Below are 20,891 nucleotides of genomic sequence, written 5' to 3'. Positions count from 1 at the left end.
CGATATGGGTGAGTCCACAATGTCCCAAAATTGAAATTCTGTACTCCCAAAAATTATGGTCCTTCAGACGACTTTTTTTTGTATTTTGGGGTTTATTTGATCTCAAATTTGTAGAAATGGGTCCGTTAAATATTTTTTTATAAAATAGGGTTAAGTCGTTAGAAGGGAAGACGACATTATAGGTGAAGTCGTCCTCCACTCTACTGGTTTCCTTTTTTTTTTTCATTTTAAGAAAGTGAAATCGTATTAAGAAGACCGGTTTCTACATTAAAAAAGTGAAATCTCCTTTCTAAATGACGACTTCATTTTTTTTTTAATTAAATACAATTTTTGTTATCGTTGCAGTTGCAGCTTTATATATAAAACTCTTGAACTGAATTGTGTTTCTTAAATGATCAGAATAACATTTAATTTCATTCATGAATTCCCAGACCATCATGATTGGATATTTTTGTAAACCATTAGGTGAGTACACTCTATGTAGAAACAAACATAAAACCACATTGTTATTATACAAAATAAAATATAAACTCCAACGTTAAAAAAAATAATAATTAAAAAAAAGCTGAAAAGTGAAATCATTATTTATCATGACGACTTCACTTTAATGTGAATAAAAACCGGCCTTTTATAGTACGCTTTCACTTTTAAAAAATAAAAATAAAAAAATCGGCAGAGTGACTAATGATTTAACCCTATTTTGCATATAAAAAAAAAAAAACCAACGGACCTATTTTTATGAGATAAAATAAACCTTAAAATACGAAAAAGCCTCCTTCAGACACTGTCATGTCATGTACATAGTGGCTGATGATTTCTTCTCTTTGAAATTACTTTAGAAATTCCTCATTTTGTACATGCATCGTTAGTGTTAAATAAAATATTGAAGCTATTTAAAAAAAAAAAAAAAAACTAAGAGTTTTAAACAAAATAACCCTTACATACAATCTCGAATAGAATACTTAGAAGTAATCACCCCTTCTTTCTATTTAAAAGTCAGAAGCAGCTTTTGTGAGCTCAAATTTAGTACTATTCCTAAACCCTCTTCATTGATTATTTTCTCAAGACGAGAAACATATTCAAGGCACATCTTTTCATTCAGAAAAAAAGAAAAAAAAATCCTATATATGATGGTCATCCTTGCATCAACTAAAGCTGGGATTTGCAGCAAAATATGCTAACACCCCAACAAATGGTGCATTAATGTATGTGGTGGGTTCAGATTCCCTAAAATCAAATCGATCATCGACATAATCATCATTTTGGTCAGGTCCTCCAACAATGGCACCAACAAGTAGATTAGGATTGGGATTTGTTGAGTTGTAGTAGATTGAACCTTCTTTGCATGCAATGAAGTGGGGATGATCCTTGATGGAGGGCAAAGAAGAGGCACGATGATGAATACGTTGAGGATAGTAGTTGCTGTACCCAACCATGTAGGATAGTCCCATTGGGTTATCACCCAAAATGTAATCAACTTGTCTCTTAGCATGTTGGCGAAGAGTTTGTGCACTCACATAGACATTGCCACAAGTGATGACTTGTGAAGTGTGTGTTAGGTAATTGGCATACACCAGTTCAAGGAAAGCAATTGAAGTTGCATGCTGCAAATTGCTGCCTCCGGATCTGTACACAAGTCCACCAGGTGTGTACTCCATGTTTGAGCTTGGTGATTCAGGTATCATTGTGCAAATGAAGCTCTCTGCTGAGGACTTGTAGGACTCAAGAGAGTACATGTTTCCTTCTATAACTTCCTACAAATTTCATAAATCTTTCTGTTATCAACGATATGCATGTGTGTTTTAGGTTTAATTCTAAATTTTGATTTGATCGTCACCTATCATGTTAGATATTATTATGAGTTTTAATATCTTAATTATACTAACATTTGTCATCTTATGAAAATTTGCACTATTGCTTTATTCTTCCAACTAACTTTTTTTTTCTTTCACATTTTACCATCTAATTTTTAGATTTTTACACTATTTCTAATAGGATGATATAGGTGTAAAAAAAAAGGGACAAAAAATTAGTCATACAAATCTAGTAATAGTTGAAAGAATAAAATTTGTACTCATTTGTTATTTTATAATGTTAAATATCTTTTTACTCTTCAACTTGAAATTACAATTCATCTATTTTTCAAAATTTAATATATTTTGATTTTAAAATTTGAAAAATAAATGAATATAATAATTTTAATTCAATCATGTTTAATGTCTTTATATTGAAAGAATTATATCTGTTCACTTTTAAGGTTTGTGAACAAAAATATATATTAATGTTTGAAGACTAAAATATATTTAATCTTTATTTTATATATTATATTGAACAAAAGTTCAGTGCAGTTTTATAAATATGTTTGTATTATTTTTCAAACTATGCTACCTATATAATCTATCTAATTAAGCCTTTGCTATAGTTAATATAGATTATCAAGTGAAACTCCAAATTGAAAAGCAAGCACTTGATTATTGTGTGGATGTGTGAGAAAATATAAATATGTAATGACATAAATTTGGTGATTTTAAAGTTGTGGTTGAAGTTTGTGAAGGAGTATATGAGGGTGACCTTGGAGAGAAGCACGTTGAGGCCAGCATGCTTGTTGTCCCAGCCAAACTCATTGATGGTGTCTTCTGCACCAAGAGTTTTACCATTGCTTTCAATGTAGTTCAGAAAATTATCGTCCTGCGTCGCCCTCCTTAGCCATGCAGCTCCCCATAACAGCTCATCCTACCATGTTCATTTTAAAATAACATTAACTCATCATCAAAACAAAACACAACCAAATGTAAAGACAACTATGAAAAGCCAAAATCTATTGAGCAATTACATCCACTGTGCTACCTAAATGGGGGAGTGGGCACTGAGCATTATTGGCAGACCTAGACACATGCATGTGACATCTTCCAACTACCAAAATTTTTCACATGGCAGATACGGCACGCATAATTATAGGTAAACTTTTATTATTTTATAGTTATATATTGAAATTTTAGTTTTAGTAATTAATCCGCTAATGTCTAAGTTATATTAAGGGTTAAATATGTTTTTTATTTTTTAACTTTTAATGAAAATTAAAATTAGTTTTTAAAAACTTAAAATTAGTTCATTTTGAAAACTGTAGTTCAATTTATTCCTCAACTCTAAAAGTATTTAAATTTAGTCTCATTAACTACATTTTGTTAAATTTACATAGTTTATAGATTTAATTAATGAGATAAGCCTTTATTAGTGATTGATTAAAGAAAGTGAGAGTGAAATGAATTACCTGATAGCCATTAAAATCACAGTAATAGGGGCAGGCATTATACTTGAGATTTTCATTGTCACTGTAAGCACCCCTGTAGTTATCTGCAAATTCAAAGGCAGTAATAGCATTTCGAAGCAATGTCTCTGAGTAACCGGGGTCTGATGACCGGAACGCCATGGATGAGGCTGCTAGTGCGGCGGCGGTTTCGCCGGCGACATCGGAAGCGGCGTTTGGTGCATCAATAGCATACGTGGTCCTCGCTGTATCCATGTCCTCTGGCCTCTCCCAACAATCGTGATCTGAGTTTGGATCACCCACCTATCACATTCACATCGCGAACACAAATAATTAACTAAGCATATAACAAGTAAAATAAATTTTTAACATTAGTAAAAACAGTGGAAAACATGCATTACACTTGTCCTCTTTTTTTATATTATAGTATAAATTTTATTAAACTATGAAATAATTTTTTAGTTATTGTAATAAAAACTCAATTATAAAATAATTTATATAGAAAAATAATTATAGAAATCAATGATTGTTATACTTTAATTATAGGTAATACTTACTTTTATTGCATAAATAGTGTTTTTATTATAAACAATTATTTAAATCTAAAAAAGTAATTATTAAATTGGTAAAATTAGAAAATATTTTTTTTACAAATACTTATTTGAATTGCTAAAGATTGTTAAACTAGAAAAATAAATAAAGAAAGAAAAAAAAAAGTGAATCTCCTTTATTCATGATATGAAATTAAAGTGGATAGAAATCAAATCAGTAATCAAATTATTAGTTGTTCCTTTATTCTTTTTGCTTTTTAGATCACCTATATTTCCTTCGTGACTAAGTATGACTGTTATAATTTTATTTTTATAGAAAAGTAATTTAGATTCTTTTTATCACAAAATATACTTTTAAGTAAATAAGATTTTAAAAATTGTAATAAAGATAATGGACTGCTTTCGGCTTAATTGTTTCTCATTTTATTTCTACAATTAGTTGTTTTAAATATAAAACTTGTCACAAACATACTTTTCAATTTTATCATAAAAAAATATTTTAAACAAAATTAATCATCATATAAATGCTTCCATCTGAACGTATTAAACTATAAATAATAATAATAATAATATATTAATATGTAATGAAATCCATTAACGTAACCCAATGTATGTGTCATAAGAATCAAATGGAAAAAGAAAAAAGGTTCTATTGTCAACGTCAGCAAGGACCATTTTTAAGCCTATGAATTTTTCAGAAACTTTAAGAATGAAAATTGTGAACATGGCCCATTTATTGGTCCACCCTCTATATTTAGTGGAGTTACTTTCATTTATTATTCAAAAATACTTTAATTGTGCTACAAAAGGAAGAACACAAAATGAGTCCTTCTATTAACTCAACTTTCTCTATAAACTAACAAGTGTTTGATAATTCAAATTAACAACTTTGTCTAATACAGAAATATAAAAAACACTTAATTATGTTGTACTACTTATAAAGTTAAGTTAATTGAATCTACAATTATTGTTTTTTCTAGTTGAAACTCTCCAACTTTAACTTTTCAGTCCAAGTATGATTAGTTGAGCTAATTCTACTGTCTACTATTCAAAATCTATTATCAAAATCAAATGTTACTCAAAACGGATGAACACAAAAGTTTTATAAATCCTTCAAATCTACCAGGATTTCAGTAAATTTGTTGCTTTTAAACTTTTGAAATTATCCGTGTCTCAAACAAATCATAAACCCTAAGCATAAATTACAGATAATATTTTTAAATCAAAATTATGTATTATGTTTAACTCGTAAAATTTTACTACTTCAAACGTACAAATTTATTTCATATCACCAAACTGAATGAAGGAGAGTGAGGAAGCGATGGCATCACGTTCACCAACACAAAATACCAATTACTTTCGAAGTAAAATTAAAATAGATGTTGATGCAGTGAAGAGGAATTGGAAATAAGTAATTTATTTACCTGAACGAAAATCCGATTAGGCTGAGAAAGAGTCTTGAGAAGATAATCAGTGGCCCAACGAACTGCGACGAGGGCGTTCCTGAGCTCATTGGGAGGCATGAGGTCTCCGAATTCCAGCACGCTCCACGCCAGCATTGTGGTGGTGAAGGCCATCGGAAACCCGAATTTCACGTTGTCCCCGGCGTCGTAGTAACCGCCGGTGAGATCCGTGTTGTAGTTCCAGCCGTCACTGAGACCGGAGTTCTGTCGCCAACTCATTCTCTGATCCTGCGGCAGGACTCCCGATCGCTGTCCCTCGAAGAAAATAATTGCCTTCGACAATGCGTCCCAATAGTCATGACCGCTTCCCTTTCCGATCAACATTCCGATCAACGCCGCCTCAAACACCGCCACATAGAACAGCCTCCTCCACGCCTTCATTTTTCTCATCAATCACACACACTCCTCTCAACTCAAATCACGTGCTTCCGCATTTCTCACTTCTTGTTCGCTTCCCAGCTTTTATGTTCCGTCGGTTCAATTCCTTTTTCTTTATTCCACCTCGTTGTGTTATATACGCTGTGTTAGATCGGTTCCGTTTGTCGTTACCTTCCCGCTTTTAACACTGCACCAAACTGGATTCTGGCTTAATCAAATCTCGTTCTATGCTACTAATCCTACAACATTGTCACACCTCCACTTTAGGAACTTCCGGTTATTCACTTCATTAACAACGCTAATTAAAGTAATAGTAAAGTAAAATATTGTTTTACCTCTCATTCAGTGATTAAGTTGGTCACATTAGTTTCTGTAAACTGAATGTTTATCATTTTTGTCTTTCATATAAAAATACCTTTTCTACGCAAACCTAATCACAACATGCGACTACATTAATCAATGCTTTCAAATACGAAAATGGTTATTTAAATATCTAAAGAGATTATCGAGATTAAATGGAGAACTCTGAATACATTATATTCTGCAATTTCTTATAAACAACATATGCTTTCGAGAAAGCTTGTCCCGCATTTTAAAATACAGTTGATGAGATTAAATTTCTACCCGCTGCAGTTAGAAGCTACTATTTCTAACGCCTTTTATTGTTTATAGACACGCGTCACGCAGAAGTGATTTTATTAATTTGTATAGGCATAAAAATGAAAAACGTTTCCCAATTATTAATTTCTAACGCCCTTTTTTTTTTCTTATTTAGTGTTATCAAAATAATATATTTTTGCATTAAAAATTACAAAATCAACTTAGAGAGTAAACATTCGATTCTAAAAAATAAAAGAAAAAAACGACCAAGTATGCCATGCCAAACACAAAGCCAAAGCACGTAAGCCCTTTGAACTTTTACTATCAATTCAGTAAAAAAGACAATAGGCTACTGTCAAACCAGTACACCAATATTGGGGGTCCATATTGGAAGACCACAAAGGTTGTCGAACATTAGACACACTCTTCCGTGTATCAAAATCCAAAACTATACACACATCAACTCGCGACAGAACAAAATATTTTAACTAAAGTCAGAATGTGGTCATTGTTTAAATATTATTTATATTACCTGTATAAAAAACATTGACCAAAGATAAAGAAAAATGTCAAGTATGCAAAATTGAATTTATTTCCGACACGAATTAAGACAACTGTCACCTTCGTTCGCCTAGATAGAATGTCGAAGTAGTTCTATAATGCACCTTGCAGATCAGGGGTGATGATCGAATTCTAAAATCGTCTTAAGAGAGCATGGATTTACGAAACATGCAAGATGTATTGTAGAATTAGTTTAGAATGTCATTTAGGAGATCTTTCACGAAGTTACCCACTCTGTTCAAGTCTTTGGCGACACCGGATACCACCAGGCCTGCATTTCTTTGAAACCTGCAAATTTGGAATCTTCCGGTGTTAGAATTAGCTGCATCCTCAGTACTCGTATAGCTAGACGGCAGAAACGTACAACAAAAGTTAACACGTGTATGCTAAAAACTTCCACTTGCCTGTTCAAGAACTCGGTTGTACGATTTGAAGGGGTGTATCTTCGAGGTTGAGGAGTAGCATGTTCATCTTCAGGACAAACAAGACCAAAATCCCAGAAATGAAAAGGCACAGTACGTAAAATGTACAAATAAAAGAGATGAAACTAACTAAAAATAATAGAAGAATCTTAACTGATAAAATAAGTAATCAGCAAAACCATGAAAATCATTTTTAACATGAAATGAAACAGTTTCTCTCTAAGTAGATAACAGCCAATAATAATTGCCATACTAACTACTTTGTTATACACTGGCACATAGGTCTAATTCTCTTATATTCTCTTATTGTTCCTTCTACAATACACTTCCGTAATTGAGAACAACTCGATAATGTTGTAAACGTACACAACACAACAGAAAAGGTGTCCAACTGCTTCTATGACTTTGCAATGAACTTCCAGTATAACATGTTTGCCATTTTGGGAAAGTTATAATTGATATAATGAGGGAACAAAAATTAATGACTCCAAGATCAAATAGAATTTTCCAAGTATGTTTGAAATGACGAATGATTGAAAAAGAAAGAAATAATCAAGAAGTCTATAACTATAGAAATAAAAAGTAAAATGAAAACCAAGAATTTCAATACCTTCAGTTTTATGAGTAGCAGGAACATGGCCAACAGAGGGATTTGAAGCTTTCTCTTCTAAGACAACCTGAAATATATGTTAATAGAGTCATAAACTGAGACCACATCCTTACTTTTTCACTTTTTATTGTTATTTTTTCTTGAGAATTGCTAGGTTTCTAGCAACAATCTTATAGACTCTTCACTATCGGGTGAGCTCCCCCAAATAATAAATGAAACTCATTATACAAGCAGACCCAAATTACTTAGTGTCTCTGCATAACTATTAATGGTGGTGCTATGGTTTAGCAGTTCTCTTTTATCATTAATGACTTCACAAGTTGATTATTTGTTCCCCCCCCCCCCCCCTGTAACAAATTGTTCTTTGTGCCATGATATATGCAGATTTATATTACAAGAAATATGTACCAGCACCCAAGAAATCCATGGAACTGCATAAACCAAAATTTAGACAATAGATAAACTACAATGGAATGGCAAACAAGATATATAACCTCTAGACCAACACAAAAGGGCAATTTTGCCGTTTTATCTTGCAAGTCAGCTGAAGAATCTTTGTTGTCTAAGTACACAGAGTATCCAATACAGGCATACTTGAAATTTGTAAGACTGCGGCCCTCTTTCGAAGCTTCCATCTCAGCTTCTCCCACAACAAAAGGGGGTACTGGTTATATGAATAAGAACATCAATTATAGATATATTAAAGGCTTATAATAAACAAATATTAAACTCTCATGAGCAGAGAAAATTATAGACAATAAACCCAATCCAAAAGAAACATAAAGCTACAATATCTAACATATAAAATAAAGTACTAACAAGTAGCAATAGAATAATTTAGATAAAGATTAACCGTGAAAAAAATGGTAGTAATGACTAACAAGTATAAAGGACTGGAATTATTAATAGAAAAATAAGCATGCTTATTGCCACAACCAAAAACTATACATTAGGATTCCAAAAAATATTAATTTTAAAGATTATCAAGTACATGTATAGAATTTGAATAAGCGAGAAAAAAAGGAAAAGGAAACAAAATAAGTTGTAAATGGTTCTTTTTGTTTGATCTATAAATAATTTTGTGTCTGCTAAGTGCTATCCCGGCTCCCTCTCTCGCCACAAACTGCTATTCATAATTTTTCTCAGTAACAACTACAAGGATAAGAACAAATGCCATCTTAATCAATTTCAAATTATTTCTGTGGAAACTAACTGCCAAAGCAAGCAAATAAGAATCCAGCTGCAATTCAATTCAAAACAAGAAATCCAATGCCATCTTGAATACGTTGCTCTGCATCAAACTACAAGTAAAGGAATAGGTACTCCACAAAAAAAAATATATATATTACTCGGCTAAACAGATATCAACATAGCTCTAAATTAATATACATTCACTTTGCTGAGAATACAATGTTTGAATTCAGTAACAAGATTTTGAAACTTTCACACCCAGAATTTCATTTCATGCTCTTTCTGTTTTAAATGATATAGATTTTTTCAATAATCGAACCAACCACCAAAAAAATGAATTGTAGACCAAGAGAGAGCGACCTTGCTGGAGTGTTCTGGAGAAGCCGACGCATGTGGGGTTTTTGGATTTGATTTTATGAAGCGATGTGTAATAGGTGCATCCCTTGCACGATTTTCCTTTGGATCCTTTAGTGGTATGAGGCGGGTTAGGGTTAGGGTTTTCATTGGAATTTGGATTTGGATTTGTATTTGGATTTTGATTTGGGTTACTGTTGGGAATGGGATTTTGACGTTGAGCAGCACCTGCTCCTGAAGCTGCGGCTTCGTCTTCTGTGACGGCCATCGTCGATTCGATTTTCTTACTCTGTCAAGTTTCCATGTCTGCTTTTGATTTCAACGGAAGAAGGGAAAAGACACTAATTCTGCATAAAACCCAACAATGGATACACTACACCACATTGCGTTTTGGGTTGGACTTTGAGTTTATTAGTTTTGGATCTTATTGCAAATCCAAATTCCAAACTGGGTTATTCCTCTCACCAGTCTCCACAAGGTATTTCTTGCTGCACCCCATGGTTCTTTCTGCACCTCTTTAACTTATTTAAAAGACAAAAAAAACCTTTATTTTCTACCATTTTTTTTTCTATATCTTTATCGCTGATCCTTATTCATTTTCTTTTGTTATCGTCCTTTCAGTGGTGTCTTATTGTGGTTCTATGTTTTATATTTTTCATACTTAAAGAAATTGTGCAGTTTAAAAAATATTATTCAAAAAATACATTCATTGTAAAATTTGTACAATATTACACAATTTTAAATTTTTTTCTAAATAAAAAAAGACTTCTAAAATGTATAATTAGAGGTATTTTTCATGTAAAAAATTATTTTTGGATTTTTTTATCAGCAAATATATAATATATTTACTAGAGATCAATTATATGAATCCAAGATTTACAAATATGAAAAATTTTAAATATTTAATCCAAATTTTCAATCTAAATTTGTAGTTTGGTTAGGTAAAGGTCAATAAGGACTAGTCCTAACCGAAGGTCAAAAAAGGTTGGTATAGGTCGAAGGTCAAGACGTCTCGATCCCAACTAGAATTCGGTCGAATTATCCATAGTTGAAATTTGAGTAAGTTAGTCGCGTTGATCGAATTCGGTCGAGTGGGCCCTGGTCAAAATTTGACCATATTCGACTAAGTCAGCCTTGGTCGAAATTCGACCTAATTCATTCTAGTTGACCTTACCCAAAATTTTGTTAAATCGGTCCTGATCAAAATTCAATCGAGTCGGTCACGATCGAAATGTGGTCGAATTGGTCCGGTAGAAAGTCGGCTAAGTCGACTTCAGTTGAAATTCAACAAAACTCAACTACGCAACCCATGCTAAAATTTGATCAAGTCGACTAAGTCAAAATTTATCTGAGTCGGTCACAGCCGAAATTCGATCAAATTTAATTATGTCAATATTGACAACACAAGTTTTAGAAAAATCAATTTATTTTTATATTGTACAATTTTAAAAAATTAAGATTGTAAAAAAACTCAGATAGTAAGATAATTTTTGTGAAATTATTATTATTTTTTAGGCTAAAATCATTTTTTTTCTCTTTTAATTCTTATAAAAGTTTTCAACAATACATAAATTGAAAATAGATTATTATAGTTTTGTAAAATATTTTGGAAATTGAATATGAGGGTAATGGTGAATGGCCTCTGAAGTTGGCAAAAGTGATGCATAATAAAAGTGATGGTATCTCTAAGTGGTGTGTTTGTGATGTGCACATGAGTTATGGTGCTTTTCATTTGGATACTTAAGATTCCAATTGAAGATCAGCATCAGAAGCACGTTGTTCATTGAATTCGTCTTGTCCTACCAACAACTACTTCTCACATGGACAAACTTATTCCCTGCTTTTCCCTACACCATTTTCGGAAGCACTTACTTCAACATAAGATTTTGAAAGAGAAAGAAAAAAAAAAATAAAAGTTATAATTATTTTATCTAAAAGTTAAATATAATTTTAATCTCTAAATTTATATGTGAAATTAAAATTTGCTCTTATTTATATATTTTGATTCTTAAATTTTAAAAATAATCAATACAGTTACCTAAACTCAATAATTAACTTGTTCTATACATTTTAGATAGTATTTTAGGTCGTTATTTGAACTAATTAATGTATTTAACATGTTTCATCTAAAATATCAACTCGAACACCGTGATATTATTAATAACTATACTCATTTTATTTTAAAATTTAAGACAAAAATGTATTTGATATATAAATGTTACGATCTCAAATCAGTTATGGTATAAATAATAACTAAATTTTAATTTTACATCAAAATTTATAAACTAAAAGCATATTTAATCATTTTATTTATAAATTCAAAGTTAAAATCTATGTGAAATGTATCAAAAGATTTAAAAACATATATAACTATTTTATTTATAAATTCAAAGTCAAAATCTATATAAAATGTATCAAAAGACTTATGGAGATTAAGTCATGCATAAAGTAATCTTAAGCCGTTAAGATTTTTCTTTTCTTTTTAATTTTACGATGACGAGTGTTTTCTTAATTTACATGTCATTTGTTTATTTTTAAAATATAAGTATAAAGTTTTTAACTCGATACAAAAAATCTGCAACTTTCTTTTTTTAACTCAAATTAATTGATGTTTGACGTCAAACTCAGTAAGTAAACCAGGTCAACGTTAACTACTATTTTGACATGATTTTGGGTCTGCGAATTCACACATATCAAAGAGTTTTGTGTTTGCTCATTGTTAAAAACACAAATTTGCTCATAATTTTAAAAAGTATATATCACATTTTGTTGTTTTAGAATGAAAACTTGTCGCAAGAATGATTAATTAAGTATTGTGACATTGTTAATAATGACCGAAAAAAATATTACAAAAAATGTCTAATTTTTTAAGACTCTAAATATAATATTTCTTTTAAGTACGCAATTTTTTATATGCTCAGTTGCATGATATATTTTTCATTGTAACAATATAATACGTGAGATAATTTAATGAACACATAAACAATAAAGTCAAGACAAAGAGATAAACTTAAATAAAAAGTAATTTATTTAGGAAATATTAATTTTAATGAAAAAATTATTAATTTAAATAATACTTGATCAAGTTTTACGTGATTTATAAATTTAAATATTTTTAATTGAATTTTTATTTATTTTTATATCTATTGAGTATTTAAATTTTATATATTTTTAATTAAATATTGCGAGTGATACAACTTATATCTTATTTCGTCATCCTAGTTATTAGTTTTCATATGTTAGAAAATATAATGATTTACATTTAATATAAAATAATATTAAAATAATAAAAGTCACTTTATATTTTACACTAACTACAATATAATATTATATAAATCATAAAATTTCACTTAATAAAGAAAAAATAAAATCTATAATAGTCATATCATCTAATTAACAAAATAAACTAAATAATTAAAATTTAATTGAAAAATATATATTTTTGAATATGTAATAAAAAATTAATTAAAAAACAATTAAATTTATAAGTACAATAAACTATAAAACAATAGATACGGAATTAATTACAATCTATATCACCCACTTTACTTTTTTATTTATTTGAAATTGATAAAAAAAACATAAAATAATAATAATAATAATAATAATAATAATAATAATAATAATAATAATAAGCATGTGAGAGTCATGTGATCCTCTCCTCCCTCTCCTTTGCAAAATAATAATTTTGTTGTGAACCACTTAGTTGACTCATGCAACATTTACATGCTTCCATCCAACTTTCAAAGCTAATTAAGTCTCAATGAAAGCAACTAGTACATAAGATTATGCACTAAAAATTAAAATATGTGATTAAAATGTGACTAAACTAATAATAAATATTTGATTTCAATTATTATGATCATAGCAAGTACTATATAGAAGATTTTCGAATGCCAGTACTACAACAATATGTAATTCAAACTTCATAAATCATATAAAAATTTGATTTCTTTCATAAATATAAATAACCTTTTATTTTCAGAAAAATAAGGTGAGAGTATATTTGTTCTATCTTTTTCTATAATAGTTAGTAAAAAATGCGTAAAATCATAAAATTTTCATAATCTTTTCGCAACATTCCAACTTTTTAAGTTCACATACTATTATAAGTAATTCTAAACGTGGAAATAGAAAGTGACACATAACTCAAACCTATGTAGGCAAATAACCAGATTATAGCATTCTATATCATTACGTATATTTTGTCAACTAATTTTGTAGTCGATCTCATTAAACGCATTTAATTCAATTAGTTAACTTTTAAAAAATTAATTTCTCTCAGTCTTGACTTATAACTTCTAAATTTCAACCAGTTTATAAAATTTCAACTACTTTATAAACTAATTTCGTCCAGAAACACCTTTAATTAACTTCAATCCATTCACCTTTAATTAATAATAATAACATTATTATTATTATTATTATTATTATTATTATTATTATTATTAGGGCTAAATATGTTTTTGATTCCTAGTAAAATTTAGAATTAGTCCATCAAAAATTTTGACCAATTTAGTCTTCATCCTTATAAATGTGTGGATTTAATCATTTTAATCAAATTTTGTTAAATTGATTTGAAGTTTTAAACGCGTTTTATAATAATGTTTGAGTTAGCATTTAAGTAAAAATATGTTAAACGATGTAAACAATTTAAATACTATCATGAAATGCGCTTGAAAAGTTAGATAAACTTCACAAAATCTAGTTAAAATAACTAAATCATACATTTCTAAAAATAAATGACTAGATTGGTCAAAATTTTCGAAAAAAAATCAATTATAAATTTCACTAAAAACTAAAAACATATTTAACCCTTATTATTATTATTATTATTATTATTATTATTATTATTATTATTATTATTATTATTAAAGAGAGAACACCTATCAATAACAATCCACAAAACTCCAATCGAAAAAGAAAAAAAAAGTAATTCATCAACCATTCATCAACACGATAAGTGCTTATGTGACCCTTTTTGGCAAGGGTTATGAATTGCAAGTGTTTTTTCTTACGTGTAGATTTAATATACGTTGAACAACTTAAAAAAAAGTGATTTGCGTAAATCGTGGTTATGCCATAGTTTTGTTTTTTTGTTCTTTTTAAGTAAGGTATTATCGTGATAAAAATCACGAAACCGGTTTTTCAAAACGTAAAAATTACCCAAACAGTTATGCGATGATAATTTCATGGCAACTTCCTTGGGAACTACCATGCATAAAATTCCAATGTTAAAGGATATAAAATAAAAAGGTGATTAGATTTTTGGACATTATTTTTAACACGAATTCTCCTATTACATCATACAAACTGTTTAATATTTAAACAAAGACAAAATTATGAATGATTAATGTCATCTTAAATTTTAAAATAAACTAATAAAAACAAATAGTACTGACTAATATCACAAGATTAATTAACACGATAAAATATTTTTCAAAAAAAAATCCTTAATTAGATTAAAAAATAAACAAAATTTATCTTCAAAAGGAAAAAAGGAAATACAACCATTTTTCGTAAAGTATAAGTCATGTCTCCTAACCATTAAACATGGAGATGACTCACCATTGATGCGTGTAGCCACAAACACAAAGGTAAAGATGTACTACTTTCAATCTTTTTCATAGGATTTTTTTTTTTCACCTCAATCTGCTTATAAAATTCTCTTCATATAACATACTTCATTACTTATCTCATATAAAAGAAAATACACTTAAATAAAAAATTATTATCTTAAAAAAATCATAATACAAATTAAACCTTTTAACTTAAACTACAAATATTTTTTTCTAGTAATTAAGAATTTGTGGGTAGTTTATAATATATATATATATATATATATATATATATATATATATATATATGATAAAAGGTAATAATAGAAGGGTAGAACAGTTTCAATGGTCTGAAATCAACCCAACCCAACTTTATTGCTTCAATCACTCTCAGCCCCACCTTTCCTCTCTCTTTCTTTCTCACTGCACTATGATACATTCATACATGCACAAACTCAAAATTATGAATGATTCTATCAAAATTCAAAAGCCAAGTGTGGCCTTCAAAGAGAGTCAAATAAAATATCAACCCAACTTGACAAAAGTATACATATAAGGCCAAGAACCATGTTCTCATAAATTCTTAATTAATTTTTTTCTTTCTGGATTTAACCATATCTCATTAATTAATTCATTAAAACTCAGCTAGCAAAATGTAATACAATAATCAAGGCCTTCCTAATGTCTGCTACCTCCCTATTTCACTACCACTAATTTAAATCACTAACTAATCACTATGGAACAAATACCAAACCGGTTCAGACCGGTTCGTTGACCTAAACCTACTCTATTCCCTATTCCACCCTAAGGAAATGCTAACTGATTCAAACAAAACTTAGACACGGTCCTAATAAAAATGTTGTTGCTCATTCAGAATTAAATTTCTGCATTGGAAGTTTCAATTCTGATAAGAAAAAACATTTAAAACACCTAATAAATTGTATCCAAGTTTGGTGTGCAAAATTCAACAGCTTGGGACCAGTTGAGTCCGGTCTGAACCGGTTTGCGGTTCGCTGGTCTCCTTTCTACGCCTCATCTCCAAGACCTTACGATGGCTATTTGAGTGAATATCACCGGAGAAAGTTGGGCTACAGGCCGGTCTATACTCTGGAAAAAGCCGACCGGACTTGAACCGAACCCCGCAAGCGTTGCAGAGTGTTTTGGGCCCCAGTGGGCCTGTCCTCCACTGCGGCGTTTTCTGCACCTGGCAGTGGCTGCACCGTCGCTGAAACTGGGCCCCACTTTGGGCCTCGGCCTTTTTCTTCTGCTTTTTAGCCGTCGGCTCGCCAAACTCAACGGAGCCAGCCAACACCGAAAAACACAAAGACGGCGGCGACACCGTAAAAGACCACACGCGAGCGTTGGGCTTCCTACTCTTTCCGGTCCTCGGCCTTCTAGGAATTGCTGAACCGTTTTGGGCCCGGCCCGGTCTAGGTTTTGGTTCGGCCCATACCCTTGTTTGCTCCGGAGGGACAGGGTACAAAAGAGAAAGCTCAGGCAGAGAATCGTCTACAAAGTGCGAAACCCACTCCAGGTCCGCCACATCATCCGCCTTCAAAAATAAACCCAAACGAAGAATTATTCCTCTTGTTTCTCCAAAATAAAACGAAAAAAAAAAAATTGTTTGAAATAAATTTAATTATATTTTTAATTTTATATAAATTAAAAAAAAAAACAAAAAACACGAAGAATAGAAAACTCACAGGAACTGATAATTCCCCGGCGAAGACGGAGTCTGAATCGCCGGCGCCGCCTGCGGCGGTGGAATTGGAATTGCTGTCGTCTTCGGTTCGGTCCTGCGAGGAACCGGAGGTGCTGTCTTTTTCCTCGTCTTCCTCTTCCTCGGAGACATCGAAATCCTTTCCAAGCTGGAATTCGCCGTTGGAAAAGTCAAGAAGGTCGTCGACGGAGAAATCTTCGCCGACAACAATGTTGTTGGCGTTGAAACAAAAAATCTCGTCGCAGATTGCTTGCGGGAAGATGAACTCTGTCCGCAAGCTCGGTTTGAGCGCTTTGGCCGCCGCAACTTCCATTTTTTCTGGTTCCTACAGACCTCAAAGCTATTATTGTGACGACAGAATATAATTTCAGGTCCTAGATTAATGTTTTTTTGTGGCAAACACGAACGTTGTTGAAGATTTAACATGTTTGATGAATTAATAAATTTTTACCTGCTAGAGAAAAATGTGGTGAAGAGAGAGAAGAAGGGAAGGAAAGTGCAGTGGAGTTTCCTTTGGTTTGGCGAAACAGGCGTCTGAGGTATTGGTTTATCTTTATCTCTCTTTCTTTTTATTTTGGTCTCTTATAAGTCAGTAGTACCATTTTTTATTTAAATATGGCACTACTAAATTTTCCTCGAGGGTCATGCACTTGTGCACTCAGGTCGTGCCATTTGGTCAGGTGGTGGGTCTTGACTATTATTGGTCTCTTTTTTTTATATTATTATTATTATTATTATTATTATTATTATTATTATTATTACTTTATGAGGGCTTTGTGAAAATTCGAAAACTATGCTACAATTCTTATCTCTAGAAAACTTGCTGGCCCGGTCCAATTCTACGTTACAAACAAAACAAAACCGAACAAAACGTTAAGGTCACATGCCGGTTTTGACTATTACTTTTATTCATTTTTGCAAATTGCATTGCAGGGTATGAATGAAGCGTGGGTTTGACCAAGTGTGAGGGAGTGAAATGATGAAATTAATCAGAATTTGGCGCTGAAAGTTTTCGAAAACAAAAGAGAGCATGATTAAGAAACCTGGTGGGTTGCGTTAACACAGCTTTTGAGTGTCGAAATTTGAAAAAAAAAACGGTGAATTAGTGTAAAGGGGAAACACAGCGAAAAGAAAAAACACAGAATTGGAGATTACCAAAAGCTTTGCTTCAACGCGTTAATTGCGCCTCGTGATGTGCCAAGTTTTGGATTATTTTTTTTTCCCGCTGTTTTCTTTTCTAATTCTCCAATCATGCCAGGTAGGACCAAAAAAATTAATTATCTAAATCAGAGAAATTAAATTATTAGTTTATAAAAAAATATATTACTTTTGTTTTATATTCAAAATATACGATTATTATTTGTTTTGACCGTTTAATTTATATTTTTAAAATTTTCACGGAATGAAGTAGGGACCAGGTAATTTATTTTTGCACATGGAAATTCTTCAATGCGTTCTCTGGCATGGTTTATTTAATAGTTGTAGGTATTTGTGAGGATTGGTTTGGGGTGATATGTAAAATTTGTGTCATTTAGTTTTAGTGTTGTGTGATAATTTGATAAAAACGTTTTGAAAAAGAAAATACAGCGTGATATAAGGAACAATCTATGGACTTGTGGAAATTATTTGTTGAATTACTAATTGACTCTATATTTTGTTCAAAATAATTATATTTATTAAGCTTTTTCTACTTTTTTGCAATTTTAATTGATAATTAATAAGTGATATTTTAAAATCATTAATAATTTAAGATAGTTTGCTTTATATTTTTTCAACCAAACTCTTTATTAACCAAACAAAATTAATATTTTAAGAAATATACATAAAGTCAAATATATATATATATATATTAATGAAATTTTTACTTAAATTAATTATCTTTTTAGTAAATCAATTTTTCTCATCTCTAAATCGTTTTTCATCGAATCATCTATCAACATTTCACTCATATCTAATAGAACAAAATAATCCTAAAGCTTAAAACAAAAATAAAATGTAAAAAAGAAACAAACGTGTAAAAGAAAGAAGTAATGTTGTTAGAGATGTCAAAATACGTTGGAACTCTCGAATCAATCATGTCCACCATAGGTTTGGGTTGAGTTTGATTGAATTTTTTTTATAAATTTTAATACGAGTTAATTTTTTACTCAACTCATCCGGGTTGAACCCGTGGTAAGTCAGATTGGTTCACAAACTCACAAATAAATATCACCTAAATATTTTTTATTATATTAGATTTTGCATTAGGTTACATTATATTGTTTTTTTCAGTCAACACATGAATAATTTATATTTTTAGTGATTTTGATTTGTATTTGAAATTTAACGTTCTTTTAAATTATATATTATATTAAAATTTATTTACATTTTAATCATAATTATAATTTATTTTTTTTAAAATTAAAAAAAAATTATTTTTTTAATTAAGTGAATCAATAAACTAATCTATTTAATCTGTGATTGGAATTTGAATTTTTTTACTCAAATAAATTAAATTTAATTAGCTCACTAGATAACAAATGGAAAACAAACCCGTAATATATCTGGTAATGTTACTTTATAAATTTAGCATAGGAGTGATAAAATGTAATGATTAGTCTTATGTATTATTAAATAAATAATTTAAAGGAGACGGGTTTCTACGGAAAGTGTCACATCATTTATTAAAATAGTTGGCATTAAATAGCTCGTATTTAATATAATATAAAATCACATAAAATAATATTCGTAGAAAACATTTATCATAACGAGGCTGATGTATTACATCTTTAGAGAAAAGTTGCTCTAAATTATTTGTCTTGCAAAATTAATCATACATTAAATGCTTTTAGGACTAGAACCAAAAGATTTTGATAACTTAGAATACAAACAAATTTAGACTCTTGCATAATTGAATATACCTCTATATACATTGAACAGATATTATTCAGGTAATAAAATTATTTATCATTTTTTCTTTTCTTTCTCATTTTCTATACTCTTTAATTCAACTCAGTTTTGTCTTTTAAACGAAGACTTACAACAAAAATTTTATATGAAAAACATGAATAAATTTATATAAATATTTTTTTCTAAGTGTAAATGGTTTCAAACCAAATGTAAACATATTCTCTTTAAAAACTTTTAAGACTAAATATGTATTATTATAGAAGTAAATTTGAGACTAAAAACTTTTATGACTAAACGATAAACTTTTTATTTTTGGTCAAATCGTTAGTTATTTTATTATCGAAAATCTTTATAGAAATAATGTGAACATGATTTTATGTTAGAATAAATTAATAAAGGTGCATTTAAGATATTGTATATTTTGGAGTATGAAATTCTTAAGGCATAAGTTAATACAGAAGTATATGATGTATAAATACAATACGTGTATCGGATACAATATGTATAAGATACGTTGAAATGCTGATTATGAAAATAATAAGACATGACATGTGATATATGTATATTAAAAAATATACAATTTTATTTTTAAAACATTAGATATATATGATTATTCTTATGGGAATTCAATTTAAAAAAAAAATGTATTAAACATTTATAAATTATTGTCATCATAAAAATATTATTGATTTAGATATACTTCATTGATAAGTGTCTTAAAGTATCTGATGCAAATAAATGTTAGACACAAATATATGACACAAATTGAAATATTGGTGCAATATAGATAGATGTGCTGTTACTTTTGGAAATTCAAACTCTTCTCATTGTTTTAAAAGTAAAGTGGCAAAATAGACACTTTGATCTTGACTTTAAAAACGAGTCATGCCAGACTAATTATTATATTGGATTAATTAATAGATATATTATTTTTAATGGATTAATTAATATTTTTAATTGGATATATTAAAATATTATTATATTTTACATGTTAAATTATTGTTATAATTAATAATTAAAACTTAATTTATAAATATTAATAATTTAAATTACAATATTCTTGCATATGTACATCTTTAAAATAATATAATATTGAAAAGTCAAATATTTAAAATATTTTTCTTTTATTTTAAGTTAAAAAAATGTTGATAGATGGGTCAAAATAAATTGGTGGACCAAAAATGTGAACTTAACCCTCTATTTTGGATGGGTTAATGGGTTGTGACCAACTTTGTGATGCCTATTTAAAAGACATTAACCTCAACTCTCAACTCTTAAATGATATGATACTATTAGATGTATCACAACAATAATCTCTTATCCAAT

At 29.7% G+C, this 20,891-nt stretch overlaps 3 protein-coding genes across 4 annotated transcripts; all 3 read right to left on the bottom strand.

The window, feature by feature from the left end:
• Window positions 1–962: 962 nt before the first annotated feature.
• On the bottom strand, window positions 963–6,336 carry LOC114169330 (endoglucanase 24-like). The gene is made up of 5 exons (XM_028054442.1): window positions 5,996–6,336; window positions 5,244–5,899; window positions 3,272–3,571; window positions 2,572–2,733; window positions 963–1,754 (listed from the first exon to the last, which is right to left on the bottom strand). The coding sequence occupies exons 2-5, from the start codon at window positions 5,670–5,672 to the stop codon at window positions 1,146–1,148; spliced, it is 1,500 nt and encodes a 499-aa protein (XP_027910243.1). The 5' UTR covers window positions 5,673–5,899; window positions 5,996–6,336; the 3' UTR covers window positions 963–1,145.
• Window positions 6,337–6,740: 404 nt separating this feature from the next.
• On the bottom strand, window positions 6,741–9,761 carry LOC114169331. The gene is made up of 5 exons (XM_028054443.1): window positions 9,405–9,761; window positions 8,348–8,517; window positions 7,854–7,920; window positions 7,226–7,292; window positions 6,741–7,109 (listed from the first exon to the last, which is right to left on the bottom strand). The coding sequence occupies exons 1-5, from the start codon at window positions 9,664–9,666 to the stop codon at window positions 7,010–7,012; spliced, it is 666 nt and encodes a 221-aa protein (XP_027910244.1). The 5' UTR covers window positions 9,667–9,761; the 3' UTR covers window positions 6,741–7,009.
• Window positions 9,762–15,526: 5,765 nt separating this feature from the next.
• On the bottom strand, window positions 15,527–17,312 carry LOC114168237 (GATA transcription factor 7-like). 2 transcript variants are annotated; one of them, XM_028052983.1, is made up of 3 exons: window positions 17,128–17,312; window positions 16,660–17,001; window positions 15,527–16,508 (listed from the first exon to the last, which is right to left on the bottom strand). In XM_028052983.1, the coding sequence occupies exons 2-3, from the start codon at window positions 16,987–16,989 to the stop codon at window positions 15,921–15,923; spliced, it is 918 nt and encodes a 305-aa protein (XP_027908784.1). In that variant the 5' UTR covers window positions 16,990–17,001; window positions 17,128–17,312; the 3' UTR covers window positions 15,527–15,920. The 2 variants fall into 2 exon arrangements, with proteins under 2 accessions (XP_027908784.1, XP_027908785.1); XM_028052984.1 differs by having other exon boundaries at window positions 16,660–17,016; window positions 17,128–17,266.
• Window positions 17,313–20,891: the final 3,579 nt, after the last annotated feature.

This window comes from Vigna unguiculata, chromosome 11, assembly GCF_004118075.2.
Source record: "Vigna unguiculata cultivar IT97K-499-35 chromosome 11, ASM411807v1, whole genome shotgun sequence".
Lineage (NCBI taxonomy): Eukaryota > Viridiplantae > Streptophyta > Magnoliopsida > Fabales > Fabaceae > Vigna > Vigna unguiculata.
Note: the sequence above shows the minus strand (reverse complement) of the source record. Positions and strands in the feature narration are given on the sequence as shown.

What these genes read in the sequence shown, in the direction of transcription:
- LOC114169330 (XM_028054442.1), bottom strand. Translation starts at nt 5,672, where the DNA reads ATGAGAAAAATGAAGGCGTGGAGGAGGCTGTTCTATGTGGCGGTGTTT. An exon ending in CTAATCGGATTTTCGTTCAG is followed by an intron (nt 3,572 to 5,243) that starts GTAAATAAATTA and finishes TGAATGTGATAG; the next exon opens with GTGGGTGATCCAAACTCAGA. An exon ending in TCAACGTGCTTCTCTCCAAG is followed by an intron (nt 1,755 to 2,571) that starts GTCACCCTCATA and finishes TGAAATTTGTAG; the next exon opens with GAAGTTATAGAAGGAAACAT.
- LOC114169331 (XM_028054443.1), bottom strand. Translation starts at nt 9,666, where the DNA reads ATGGCCGTCACAGAAGACGAAGCCGCAGCTTCAGGAGCAGGTGCTGCT. An exon ending in CCTTTTGTGTTGGTCTAGAG is followed by an intron (nt 7,921 to 8,347) that starts GTTATATATCTT and finishes CATATATTTCAG; the next exon opens with GTTGTCTTAGAAGAGAAAGC. An exon ending in TGCTACTCATAAAACTGAAG is followed by an intron (nt 7,293 to 7,853) that starts GTATTGAAATTC and finishes TTTGTCCTGAAG; the next exon opens with ATGAACATGCTACTCCTCAA.
- LOC114168237 (XM_028052983.1), bottom strand. Translation starts at nt 16,989, where the DNA reads ATGGAAGTTGCGGCGGCCAAAGCGCTCAAACCGAGCTTGCGGACAGAG. An exon ending in CCGGGGAATTATCAGTTCCT is followed by an intron (nt 16,509 to 16,659) that starts GTGAGTTTTCTA and finishes TTATTTTTGAAG; the next exon opens with GCGGATGATGTGGCGGACCT.